Genomic DNA, 14,101 nt, shown 5'->3' on the forward strand with positions numbered 1-14,101 from the left:
ATATGTATATATCATTAGAAAGGTATCGACGATGCGGTAATTATAAGACTAATGTTGAGTTCTTTCGACATTAGTTTAGTACAAATATCATTAAATCCATTTATAATAGTATTGTAGAGGGGTGTTTAGTTGTTTATATAACTAAAAGGTCATTAAGTAATTATGGAGGGTAGTTTTTGAAAATTCAATTAGTATAAATAAGAGCCTTGGGCTCTCATATTTCTTGCACCATTCTCTTGATTCAAGAGTCTTTCTCTCCTTATCCCCCGAACATTTCGGTCCCTCGTGATTCGACTTCTCTTTCTGTAGCTTAGTATAGTAAGGTGAGCGCTGAAGCGCTGCACGAATCTTTCTTAGAAAGATTCAGCGGCGAAGTTCTGCCCCTGCAGAGCCTGACTCCTAGCTAAAACCCCCTTGTAAGTAAGTTATGCTTACCTTATTTTAATATAGCTTATATTTAAAATTAGTATTGTTATTATGAACTTATAATAAATATTTGAGCTATTATTATAACTTATATAAGTGTCGTTATAATATTTTTTTTTTAACTACTCGTGGTACGGGGAATCTGGTTTAAAGGGTCACATAGTGTTGTTGGATTTCAGAAGTGATATATGCCAAAATGGTCCTGCCCTCCGGTGTTTTATGTCTGGCCCCTGTCTGTACATAGTGGTTGAAAAATATTGTTTAACGCTTATATAATAATAATAATACTAAGACTAATAGTTGGTCACGGTAAATATTAGACTAAAATTTAGCGATAATAATGCTAGGTTTCGTTGAAGGAAAATAGAATCGTTAGAAGCAAGTGTTGCCCGATTTTGGAATCATCACTTTAACAAGTGAGTGCATAGTTACTTTCAACTTACACATAGATATGAAGTATTTTATATAAATTACGTGCTATGTGTGCATATTATCTGAATACTTGCTATCTATGCTAGATGAACGTTGTTATACATGTTTTCAATGATTTAAACTGTATATGTATTTTATATCTACGAAAATGTTGGGGTAAAACATGGGTAGATGCAATAGGTGATGTGTGATAAAATGATGAGAGGCCTCGATGTTGATGTTGTTGATTCTGTCATCTAGCGGAGTATGGATGACGACCACGGACTCTTCTAGACAGTCCAGTGGAACACTAGCAGGCTCGCAACCTGTAGGTGTTTGTGAACGATATGTTCACCGGTGTACTCCATCCCCCACATGGTTGCCTTTAGGACATTTATTGCTGAGGAATCCCCTTAGCAGTAGTGTCCGTCCCGATGATGATCCTTAGGCTAGGTCCCTTATGATAGGTGTTTAGGGACGTAATGTGAGGATAACGGGAACGGGTAATCGGGTTATTGTTGATCGATGAAATTAATAAACTTATTTATTGTGGGTTGAAAACCCTATGTGCTCACCAGGCTCCCAAGCCTGACCCACTCAGTTTTATGTATTACAGGTAGTGGCGCATGAGCATAGGTGTGATGTTTTGGACGAGGGATTACGGATATAGGCCTGTAGATATGAAATAATGTAGTAAGGCTTATATTGTATTGTTTATGCTTTTGATCTGTACGAACATGACATCCCGAGTCTTTTAATGAAATACATTTCTATGGAAATGCTTTTGATAAATCTTTATCATATTTTTGTTTTGGGACAAATTCCGCAACACTTTCATTTAAAATGTAACTCTGATTTTTAAACAAAGCATAAACAAACCGGTCTTTTCTGGCCGTGATTTTGGGGATGTCACAGGTGGCAATATGGAGGGCGACGGCCACACCCCCGTCCACCAGAACAACCATCGCGACTAGCACGAGAGAATGATCACGGAGAAAAAGTACCATGAACAGAACGAAGAAAAAGTTCATGTCCTTCAGCCTGTAAAAGAAGATCACGAAAGGGAGGTCTCGATTTGACAGCCATGTGTGCTGTAGAAAATGTCTCAAAAGAGGGGTCAAGACCACAGAGGAACCAGTAGGGTTTATTAGATTCTTCCATTGGTTGGCCTATTGCTGCAAGCTGATCACAAAGTAACTTAAATTTTTTACCATAATCATAATCAGAAGATGAACCTTTCTGAAGTTGCCTTAAGGAGTCTTTGAGGTTTTGCATTCTTTCAACTGAATCATGGTTGTAGGCCGACTATAGTGTCGAGCTGTTGAGAGGCCTAAATTTTTTGCCATAGCCTATTTGGTGAGAGAGGCATGAAGGATAAGGAGGGCCCGCTGATTTGCTTCATCCCAAACTACTACTAGGGGGTTGGGAGATTGCCTGTCTTCAATCAGAATCGTCTCAGAAGGACGAAGAGAAGCACTAGTAACATGAGAAAATAGGTTCTGGTATTTAAGAAGATGGACGATCTGATTTTTCCATAAGAGATAACTGGATGAAGAAAGCTTAATGGTAAGCATATGCAAGATGGTGTTGAGGGAGAGAGTACCATCAGTGGATGTGTTACCGTTTGCCATCGGGATCGGAAAGAATGAACGAAGAAAAGAAGAATGGCAGGATCGGCTGTAGAAAAGATTGAGAGGATCGAAAGATGGGTAATACCATATGAAGATAAAATTGATTTAATCTCCAGTAAATTTAAAGTGATTTGTATATTGACAATCAAATTCAACAATATGCCTATCAACTAGGAGTGGTCGTTTATACAGGAAAATAATTAATAAACAATCATATATTTCTATCATTGTAATTCCGTACGACTCCATATCCTAGATAATTGAAGAAGATACGTTTTATGGTTTCTAGATCTTAGATTATCAAATTAAAGTGGATCTTATATTTAATGACAGTAATCTCCCACTCATTAGTCCAAAGTCCTTAATTTCTTTTAATAATAAGTCGACATTCAAAAGTTATTTTAAATCACGGTCGAAATTAATTTTACTAGAAATTAATATTTTAATTAACTTATAAGGGTTAAATCTTAACCGTCAAATAAAATAATTTGTAATAATAAAAGACATAAGGTCATCTAACCATTACAAATGAGTTTCTTTTTAAAGAAAATAATATTTTAATTTGTTTATGAATTTTCTTTTATTTTTTTTTTTAAAGATTTTTGTTTTTGAATTTTGAATTTTATTATCTTTTTATTTTTTTGGATTTTTGTGTTAGAAAAATAATCATTTTCTTCACAATTTCTTGTCACGGAATACTGTTTATTTTTCAGACTTTTACTTTTTTAATTTTTTTTCTTAAATAATTTACTTTTGAATTTCCGATGGTAAATTTTGAAGTGTTTAATATCACTATTTTTCAATAAAATATCTAGTTTATACATTAAATATCGTATATAGTTCACATTATCATGTTTGTTTATTTTTTTGATATATTTAAGTAAAAAACAATTTTTTTTTTGGAAATTATGGAATTGTTGATCGGATTTCGGATATGTTCTTAAAATTTTGAAGTTTTTTTATATTTTCGAAATCCGAAATTTCAATTTGGAATTCAAAATGTTGGTCCGAAATTCTGTTCGAAATATATTTTCTTGCTAGAAAAAATATTTTGACTTTGGTTTAGAATGCCAATTATTTTTGCTAAAAAAAATTTAATTATTTTTTTCAAATAGATGGTTAGATTACTAAGTTCCCTAAAAAAATCTACTTATAATATTGAGCGCATCAAGGTAACTGGAAAGTAGTGGCTGAGGCGGACTGGCGGAGTACACTCACCGACTCACTTGGCCATTTCCTTCAACCATGAAAACCACCATCACCGAACCCTTTACTGACCTTGAGCATTCACCAAACCACCACACTACGCTACTAAACCACCCCGAACTACAACAAGGCGCTGTGAGAAAACAGTCGTTCGTCAGGGTTCTCTCCAGTATCACTTTGGTCTCTCTGTTCTTTGTTTTAGCTTTTGTACTCATCGTCCTGAACCAACAAAATTCCACCAGCACCACCGCTGCTAATTCATCCCCGCCGGAGGATAAATCTTCCCGACGATACTCTCAGTCCGATCGCCTGACATGGGAAAGAACAGCTTACCATTTTCAGCCACAAAAAAATTTCATCTACGGTACGTTACAATTTCTAGAATTAACTCTCTATTTATTGTCAAATGTCGATTTAAAGTATAACTATTCATGGAAATTTCCAGTCGTAATTTGCATTTTTTTTTCTTGGATTATTTCATGATTCTCGATGGTTTTGCTGTGTGGATTCCCTGCTTCAGATCCCAATGGTATGTCGTTCTTTCGTAAACATTTTTAATATATTCATGGGTTAAATGTAAAATATAATATCTTTTGTTTATGTTTACAACAGTTTATGATATTAATCTTGATTATTTGTTTATTTATATATATTAATTTTCCCTAATTAGACGATATGACGAATTCATGAATCGTGATGGTTTGTAATTTTGTACTTTTTTTCCATTTTAGGGCCATTATTTCACATGGGTTGGTACCATCTTTTCTATCAATACAATCCGTACGCTCCAATATGGGGCAATATGTCATGGGGTCACGCCGTGACCAAAGACATGATCAACTGGTTCGAGCTTCCTGTTGCCTTGACCCCAACCGAATGGTATGATTTCGAGGGAGTCCTATCTGGGTCCACCACTGCCCTCCCCAATGGTCAAATCTTTGCATTGTATACAGGAAATGCAAACGATTTCTCGCAACTACAATGCAAAGCTGTTCCTGTGAACATGTCTGACCCACTCCTTGTAGAGTGGGTCAAATACGAGGATAACCCAATCCTATACACTCCACCAGGGATTGGGTTAAAGGACTATCGAGACCCGTCTACAGTCTGGACGGGTCCCGATGGAAAACATCGGATGATCATGGGCACTAAGATAAATCGTACCGGACTTGTACTTGTTTACCATACAACCGATTTTGTAAACTACGTGATGTTGGACGAGCCTTTACATTCGGTTCCCAATACTGATATGTGGGAATGTGTTGACTTTTATCCTGTGTCAACAATCAATGATAGCGCGCTTGATATTGCTGCCTATGGCAGCGATATCAAGCACGTGATTAAAGAAAGTTGGGAGGGACACGGGATGGATTGGTATTCCATTGGGACATATGATGCAATGAAGGATAAGTGGACCCCGGATAATCCGGAACTAGACGTGGGTATTGGGTTGCGGGTCGATTACGGGAGGTTTTTTGCATCGAAGAGTCTTTATGACCCGTTGAAGAAACGGAGGGTCACCTGGGGTTATGTTGCAGAATCGGACAGTGCAGATCAGGACCTTAATAGAGGATGGGCTACTATTTACGTACGTTTTATTTTTTCATATTTTATTTATTTTAACGTGACATAATAAGATATAATAACATGGTGTTTATTCTAATATTTTGTTTTTTAATAGAATGTTGCAAGAACTGTGGTGCTAGATAGAAAAACCAGAACCCATCTACTTCATTGGCCCGTTGAGGAAATCGAGACTTTGAGATCCGATGTTCATGAATTCAAAGAGATTGGGCTCGAACCTGGTTCGATCGTTCCACTTGATATTGGTCAGGCTACACAGGTAGACATAAATAAATGTCAATTTTATTATATTCTATGCTTATATATAATATAAAAGTAAAGTTTGTAAATATCATATATTAAAATTTGAAAAACAATAATGTAACAGTTAGACATAGTTGCGACATTTGAGGTGGATCCAAAGTCATTAAGCCTGACAAGTGACACAAACGGTGAATATGGTTGCACCACAAGCTCGGGTGCAACCGATAGGGGAATTTTGGGACCATTTGGGATTGCGGTTCTTGCTGACGAGGCACGTTCAGAATTAACACCGGTTTATTTCTACATTGCAAAAAGTAATGATGGTGGTGTCACAACACATTTTTGTACCGATAAGCTAAGGTAATAAAAAACATTAATTTTACGAAAAACCATTATATATATAATGTTGAAATTAAGTAAGTTTTTTTGGTCTAATTTATATAATACAGGTCATCACTGGATTATGATGGAGAGAGAGTGGTATATGGGAGCAGTGTACCTGTTCTTGATGGTGAAGAACTCACAATGAGGTTACTGGTATGTGTAGTTATATATGATATATCATTTTTTTTTTTGTAAGTAGATTGTTATGGTAGTTCTAATATGGATTTTCTTTTTGTTTAATAATATTTGTTGTTTTGTTTTATAATAAAAATCAGGTGGATCATTCGGTAGTGGAGGGGTTTGCAATGGGAGGAAGGATAGTAATGACATCAAGAGTGTATCCCACAAAGGCAATATACGATGGAGCAAAGATCTTCTTGTTCAACAATGCAACTGGAACAAGTGTGAAGGCATCTCTCAAGATCTGGCAAATGGGTTATGCACGAGTTCAACCTTACCCTTTTTAATTATTTATCCAACTCTTTTATTATATTATGTAGTTGTGTATTTCATTTTCTTTTTAGGTAAATAAAAAACCAAACCGTGTTATGTTGATGATTTTTGGTTGGTTTGCAATTATATTTATTACAAAATTGTTGTTTATATCATCTGTAAAACATATAAAATTCATGATAATAAAAAATGAGTTTGTTCTGCTTTGAAGCTATGTAGTAGTTTCATTAATTCCATGAAGGCATGAAGGGATATAAGGTAACTTAGAGCATCTTATCAAAAGGTTTTTTATAATGTACTGCTTTTTTATAATGTATTACTAATAGATAGCTTATTTTTTGGTCATTAAATTATTTTTTGTGTTTTATTAACCCTTGAACTTATTGAAACGTGTACATTATACCAGTATGACTGGTAATAATGAATTTTGCCGGTTTTCGACGTTAAAATAAGTTTTTCGGTCATCTTCTCCGGTCAAACTTGGTTTTTCGGCGTTGTTTCTGACGATATCTCCGGTTTATAGCCCCTCTCCGTCACCGACTACACCATCTCCCTTCTTTGGTCGATATGTTTCCTTCCGATTTCTACAAGGATTGATTCGACGAAGTTGTACTATCGGGAGCTTTGCACAGTCGGCAAGATCCGATGGGAGCTCATCGTGAGGTTTCTGTAGTTTCCGATCTCGTCTAGGATTTCTCCGGTAAGGTCGCCGTTTCCCTCTTCTTCTCTCAAAATCGATTGCAGACACCAAGCTCTGAACTAGGAAACATAACTTGACCCAAATGATTGTAAGAAACAATGCAATCGACGCCATGAATGAGCAAATTAGGGTTGTCGTTAAAGAATCAGGGCTAATCGAAAACGTTCTCCAACAAAAGATTGATATCACTGTTGGATCCTCTGGTTCCATTCATATGATAAATAATGCAAAATTTCTGGGTTATATTAAATGAGATTGGTTTACTCAAAGGGTATAGGAGGGATTGGAATTTACCAAGGAAGATCTTAGGGTTCTTATTGACAAGTTGTGTGAAGAAGAAAGTGAAGTTGAAGGAGGAAAGGTGTACAATCGGTAAGGGTTTTTCAAGACAATATCAACATTTATTGAAGTTGCTGTAATTTTGCTGGAGAGATCTTTGGGTTGTTTGGGATTAAAGAGATGAAAGTTTCTGGTTATGGATTAGGAGGAGTTATTGCTGAGAATTTAGCAGACTTCTTTCGTTGATTTGATTTGAATGCAAATCCAAGGTTTTACAATGTTGGAAAAAAGATAACCGAAAAACTCATATTTGACCGGAAAAAACGTCGAAAACCAACAAAACCCATTATTACCGATTATACTCGTATAATGTACATGTTCATGGTTAATAAAACACGAAAAAATAATTTAGGGACAAAATGTAAGCATAAAAATTATCCGTTTTGTCTTTTTTATAAATGTACTCCAATGCTTATAAACATAACAAAGCCCGTTGAAATGACATAAAAACTTGTTTTCTTCCCGCCATGGTATCTCTGTGTCCAACAACCCTATCATCCCCTTTCCACTCCAAAACCCTAAAACTCAATTCATATCCGCAAAACGCTAACCACAGACCATTTAGTCTTCTCCCTCTCTCCGCTGTCGCTTCGAGGTCTGGCTATGAAACCGAAAGGGGTTTCGATTTTGAAATCGGAGACACCTTCTTCAGGCACGAAAGTGCTACCGGCCGGGATCTCGGTGTTCTCGCTGCTGCTCTATATAAGAAGAAAAACGATAACCTACGAGTTCTTGATGCAATGTGCGGTTGTGGAATTCGATCCCTGCGTTACTTATCTGAAGCCCAAGCGGATTTCGTGTTGGCCAACGACGCAAATGAAGATTGCAACGGTGTTATAGTATCGAATTTATCGACAGTTTCGAGTGAGGAGGAGGGGAGGTGGAAGGTGATTCATTCAGTTGCGAATCGAGTTTTGGCGGAGAGATATGTGGAGAGGGATTATTTCGATTTCATTGATGTTGATTCGTTTGGGAGTGATTCCAGTTTCTTCAGGTGTGCATTTGATGTTGTTAAGCTTGGTGGATTGCTTTACGTTACGTCAACCGACGGGTTCTCTTCCGGTGGCCATCGTCCTAACCAGTGAGTTTTTACCTCATAACAATACCTGATCTTTTAGACTATCATTGTATTAAGCTCGTTTCGTATTATTATGGTTTAGTTCTTTAGCTGCTTATGGAGCGTATATTCGGCCGCTGCCATACTCAAATGAAATCGGGTTACGGATGCTAATAGGAGGTGCAGTGCGTGAGGCTTCTGTTTTGGGTTATCATGTATCACCACTTTTCTCATATTATTCATATCATGGTCCTGTCTTCAGAGTTTTGCTACGTGTAAACCGAGGAAAGCCGCCCCATGGCATGTACTACTACTACTTGTTACAGTAATTTCTGTTAGTGCAATTGTGTTTCTACAACATAGCTTAGCTTCTAATATTTTTGTGCAACACCAACAGGCATTATGGGTTTATCTGCTACTGTGATTGTTGTGGAAACTCTCAAGCTATTTCATGGGACAAGCTTGGTCAGATAAAGTGTCCTTGTGGATCAGATGTATGTATGATTTCATCTTTTTCTTGTTTTTTAGTTTGTTATGATGTGGGTTAAATTAAATGTATCACTGAAGATGTTACAACTCACAGGTCCCTGATTCACTGGTTGTTTGCGGGCCACTTTGGACAGGGCCTCTTCATTGTGCAGAGTTTCTTGCAGAAATGCTTAGTTTGGCAGGAGAATGGGGATGGGTGGGCAATGACACCATAAATGATCTTGATAAGCTGTTGAAGCGGATGATTGATGAAAGTAATCCCGATTTATCATTTGGTTTCATCAAACTTGATGAGGTAGGCTCATATTTCTTCATACTGTTATTTTTCATCTTTCCTTGTGATATTATGTTTTGTGATGGATGGATGGATGGATGTAACAGATAGCAAGTCGTGCTAAGGTCAATTCTCCTCCTATTGTGACAGTAATGAATGCCATTCACCAGGTACTCCCACAAAGAGATGTAAATATATTATCATCTTATTATCTTTGTTATGTCAGTATATGATGTTTTGATATTGCTATGGCTCATATACTACTTTATACTTTATATTGTAGGAGGGATATGGTGTTAGTAGATCCCACATTTCGAATAATGCGATCAAGACAAATTGTCCCATGTCGGAGTGTATTAGGATCGTGAAGGGACTCCAACAGCAACAGCTGTGAGTTTTTTACCAAAGATGTTGTAGAGAAACAGACATTGATTGGGAATGGTTACTTTGATCAGAATATACAAGAATATGATATAGAGTCGATGTTGCTTTCTTTCTCAATGGTCAATGGTCAATGGTGATGGATTGAACCCCAGGTAACCTAGGGTTTGGTGCTGCGGGTGCCAATAGACAATCACAACCTCAGGAAACAAAAACATTTTCAGCAATTTGAAAGAATTGAAATAACTTGTGTGTTAAGTTGGCAGGAAATGGAAATCTCCTCTAAATATCTGTTTGGTAGACAAATATTAAATAACAAACCACAAAACATATATTTAGTTAAAGAGTAGAGAGAGAATATTTCTATATAGAAATACAAGAAAGAAAAAATAATAATAACTTGAAATCAGTGGAATAAACAAGTAACCCAAATGTTTACAGTATCAGTAGGATGATTTTGTAACCAACACCCAACAAACATAAACCAGGATCAACTGTTAGTTTTTTTGAACGAACAGAAACTAGAAAAGGGAGTTTACAAGAAGCAAGAAGCAAAAAGCAAAACAACAGGACATGGGTTTATACATGTTTTGCAATTTGCATACATACACAAAGGCCAAGTCCCAAGGAAAAATGGGACTTTACTTATTACATGCATGTTCAAATGAAGCATACACCTGCCATCGTGTGTGTAGTAGGTGAAGTGTCAAAACTCTTCCTTTTAAGGGCATTCTTTCTCATAGACTTGGCTTGCATACTTCCAGTTGATGACTTTCCAAATATTCTTCAAATAATCTGGTCTTACATTTTTGTACTGCATCATTCAAACATTTAACTATATCATCAATTGATCGTTTAAGTGGAACAAACAGGAGAATTTTATTTGCTAGACAATAAAAATTTTATATGATGATTAACTAACTACCTGTAAGTAGTATGCATGCTCCCAAACGTCTATGCCAAGCAGAGGAACCAAAGTTGCACCTTTTGTAACCAGGGGGTCCTGCACCACAAGTCACAACCAGATACATACTTAATAATCTAATCTATCAACTACTTGTATTATTAATGTAGAAATTTTTTTAGATAATTTATTCAGTAAAAGGCTCAACAAGATTTGTTATAATCACTTAATGTGAATTGCATGTATACCTGGTTTGCAGTTGTCTCAACCACAAGCCTTTTCAACTCCTTGTCCACTGCAAGCCACTGCCAGTAGTAGTCATATTATATCACGATTTTAAAAAAGTAAACCAACAGATGATAATAACAATAATAATAATAATATCCCAAGATGATTGATTGATTGATTGATAAGAGAAATAATAGATGAACATAACATACCACCCATCCAGACCCCTGCACAGCAGCACCTTCAGCATTCATCTTGGCAATCAACTTTTCCATTGAACCAAAGTGTTGGTCAATAGCCCACCCCAAAGAACCATGTGGTGCCTCACCACCACCTTCCTGCAAACAAAAACAAAATTCAGCCTTTCACTCAGAATCATCCTTCAACTATCAGGAAACAGAGACTTACACTTGTAGGAGCAAGATTCTTCCAAAAAATTGAGTGATTCACATGACCTGATTACACAAACAAAAAGGGGATGAATCAATCTAGGACAGCCAGAAAACGCAATGTATAATTCACTTCAATAAAAATCCCTAGAACCAATTAATCAAACATATCAGTAACTGCATACTATGAATTGATATATATCATGTTGCAAGTTCAACTACAATATTCTATTTGACGTTCTTGTTCTCAAGTATGTTGTAGGTAGCAGCTATTAGAACTTGAAATCCATATCAAGTTAGGGATCAATATGCAGCTTCCTATTTTAGAACAACTCGCTGTAAGAAGTTGTTGAACTGGTTCGACGGAAACTACCGACAAAAAGATAAAATATCTGTACTGGAAATAAGATAATTGGATGGAGAAAAGGATAAGAATCGAACCTCCGCCATTGAACTTAATGGCGCTCTGCAATTTGACGGCAGTGGAGGCATCACCCTTAGCGATGGCGTCATCAAGCTGCTCGAGAGCCTTATTGTAGTTGGTAATGTAAGTCTGGTGGTGTTTTTGGTGATGGAGCTGCATAATCTCTCCGCTAATCACCGGCTCCAGAGCGCCATAATCGTAGGCGAGATCCGGAAGCGTAAACGTCTGCAGTCCACGAATCTGTTGCTGGAACCTGGAGAATCGACCTAGGGTTTTCCCACTACTGACTAGTGTTCGAAGAGCCATTTGTTCTGCGAATCAATTGAATTGATAGAAATCCAAGTACACAAAGACTTATATTTGGCAGCGAAATGGTTCTAAGTTTCCAAATGGAATCTGTGTGCACCGTACTAATCTATATACTTCCCTGCGCAGTCCGCACGACACTACACTTCTCTTAGTTTATAGTTTTGACCCCTAGTTTTCAAATATCATTTTATTTTTTATATTTTTATATTTTTATATTAACTATTGTCACCTAACCTTCTCTAGAAAATAGAAATACAAGTCAAAATGTCCAAATGAACTAAAGTCTAAAAGAAAAGACAAAATTGCAAGAATGGTCTCTATGGTTAGGTGGAAATTGCCACTTTGGGCCAAAAAGGTTTGTGCTAGCACTCGTGGTCCACAGGTTTTTATTTTGTTGCGAGTTTGGTCCATTTGTCTTGATTTTTTTATAAAATGACGATTTTACTCTTTGTTTTTTTTTTTTTTCAGTTTTTTATTATAAAAATTAAAAAAGGAAAAAGAAAAAAGAAAGTTGTCCTCCTCTCTCTCTCTCTCTCTCTCTCTCTCTCTCTCTCTCTCTCTCTCTCTCTCTCTCTCTCTCTCTCTTCGTTGTTTTTCATCAGAACCCACCTACCTTCATTTTCTTATTCAAAATCCTTCACCTGCAACTTCTTCATCATCCCCATAAAGAAATCGAAAAATATAGTTAGATTTAGGGTTCTTTAATTAATAGAACACCCTTTTGATTTCTTTCTTCAATCAGTATAAGAAAACAATATAACAGATCCAATTAGATTTACTGTTCCTAATTTCTTTCTTCAATCAGAAACAAAATTTGCAGACCAACCTTTCCCCTATAAAAAACCACGACGCCGACCTCTTTGTTCTCTTTCTGTAACCATTGAGTTGCCGATGGAGGAAGAGAAGTCCGGTGGTAAAGGCAGTGGTGGTCATGGCAATCTGCCGGAGTTTGACAGCCTCCCGAAGATGAGATTATTTCTCAGCTTGTTTTTCAGATCTGATTCGTCACCACCACCTCTAGCAAATTGAATAGGTTAAGAGTTTCAGGATAGCTTCGATTGGTCGATTTCTATGTCCGATTTTTGTTCATGAATCTTGATGTGATAAAAGGAATTTTTTTTGTGTGTGTGTGGGGGGGTGTGTATGTGTTTGGAGGGTTGAACACATATACACACAAATGGTTTACAATGATAATCGTTTTTTTAGAGATTTTTCCTCTTTCTGCTTCTGGTTCTCAAGTTGCAGGTGGATCTGCGATGGCAAGATTAAGACTAAGGGTTCAGATGGTGGTCGATTTGGATGTTGAGTCGGTGTTGGTGGAGGAATATTAGTTTTGATTTTTTTTAATCTCAAAATCTTGATTTTCCAAAACTTAGTGGTCTTGAATGGTAGAGTGGTGGTGCAGGTGAGGAACAAGTTCAAGAAGAAGATGATGGGAGCGTTTCACGACTGAAAATCGAGGGGGAGATAACTGGGGTCGATTTGTTGGAGATAGGAGGGTGAAGGGATGGGTGTTTGGTGGTCCTGCACAACCGGAGGGAGGCAGGGAGGGGCTACGAAGGTGGTGGTCGGCAACCTCCTTTCTTCGTCGGAGATCAAAATCAAGAACGAGAGAGAGAGAGGGGAGGGCTACTTTCTTTTTTCTTTTTCCTTTTTTAATTTTTATAATAAAAAAGCTGAAAAAAGAAAAAACAAAGGGTAAAATCGTCATTTTATAAAAAAATCAAGACAAATGGACCAAACTCGCAACAAAATGAAAACCTGTGGACCACGAGTGCTAGCACAAACCTTTTTGGCCCAAAGTGGCAATTTCCACCTAACCACAGGGACCATTCTTGCAATTTTGTCAAAAGAAAATCTTATAACCTAGTGTTTACCTCACACGATCTTCTCCCCCTCCCCTCTCAACGTTTCCTCATGAGTTTTTTCTTCCTCACCATTATGTTCCTAACATCACCAGAAAGCACTTATTAGTTCTGCTATGTATTTCTCTATTCGTCTCCCCTCTCACTAGACAACGAGATTCTTGACGATTGTTTTCTCTTAACTTGAATTTATACTTTCAAAACAAAAGAACACTCTGACAAAAAGCTAAGAGTCGTGAATTAGGTTTGCACCCCCCCCCCCCCCCTCGACCTAATCGCCCCTGAACTTATGGTTTGCTATGAAAATAGATGAAACTAAAGTCGAAAACATTTTGTTTGGAGAAAACTAGGATACCAACATTATTTGACTGATTCGTGAATTAGGTTATTGATATAAATAAAAG

The 14,101-nt window shown here is 36.9% G+C and overlaps 3 protein-coding genes across 3 annotated transcripts; 2 read left to right on the forward strand and 1 right to left on the reverse strand.

Moving 5' to 3' along the window:
• Positions 1 to 3,613: 3,613 nt before the first annotated feature.
• LOC111883991 (beta-fructofuranosidase, soluble isoenzyme I) lies at positions 3,614 to 6,548 on the forward strand. Its single transcript, XM_052768709.1, has 6 exons — positions 3,614 to 4,203; positions 4,406 to 5,262; positions 5,356 to 5,517; positions 5,626 to 5,861; positions 5,951 to 6,038; positions 6,161 to 6,548. Exons 1-6 carry the CDS (start codon positions 4,164 to 4,166, stop codon positions 6,350 to 6,352), a joined length of 1,575 nt encoding a protein of 524 aa, XP_052624669.1. The 5' UTR covers positions 3,614 to 4,163; the 3' UTR covers positions 6,353 to 6,548.
• A 1,233-nt stretch (positions 6,549 to 7,781) lies between these two features.
• LOC111883996 (uncharacterized) lies at positions 7,782 to 10,198 on the forward strand. The gene is made up of 6 exons (XM_023880320.3): positions 7,782 to 8,458; positions 8,538 to 8,738; positions 8,832 to 8,928; positions 9,018 to 9,218; positions 9,305 to 9,367; positions 9,481 to 10,198. The coding sequence occupies exons 1-6, from the start codon at positions 7,845 to 7,847 to the stop codon at positions 9,589 to 9,591; spliced, it is 1,287 nt and encodes a 428-aa protein (XP_023736088.1). The 5' UTR covers positions 7,782 to 7,844; the 3' UTR covers positions 9,592 to 10,198.
• LOC111883997 (superoxide dismutase [Mn], mitochondrial) lies at positions 9,969 to 11,956 on the reverse strand. Its single transcript, XM_023880322.3, has 6 exons — positions 11,541 to 11,956; positions 11,119 to 11,165; positions 10,923 to 11,048; positions 10,731 to 10,787; positions 10,504 to 10,581; positions 9,969 to 10,392 (listed from the first exon to the last, which is right to left on the reverse strand). Exons 1-6 carry the CDS (start codon positions 11,827 to 11,829, stop codon positions 10,300 to 10,302), a joined length of 690 nt encoding a protein of 229 aa, XP_023736090.1. The 5' UTR covers positions 11,830 to 11,956; the 3' UTR covers positions 9,969 to 10,299.
• Positions 11,957 to 14,101: the final 2,145 nt, after the last annotated feature.

The sequence above is a fragment of the Lactuca sativa genome, chromosome 2 (assembly GCF_002870075.4).
Source record: "Lactuca sativa cultivar Salinas chromosome 2, Lsat_Salinas_v11, whole genome shotgun sequence".
Lineage (NCBI taxonomy): Eukaryota > Viridiplantae > Streptophyta > Magnoliopsida > Asterales > Asteraceae > Lactuca > Lactuca sativa.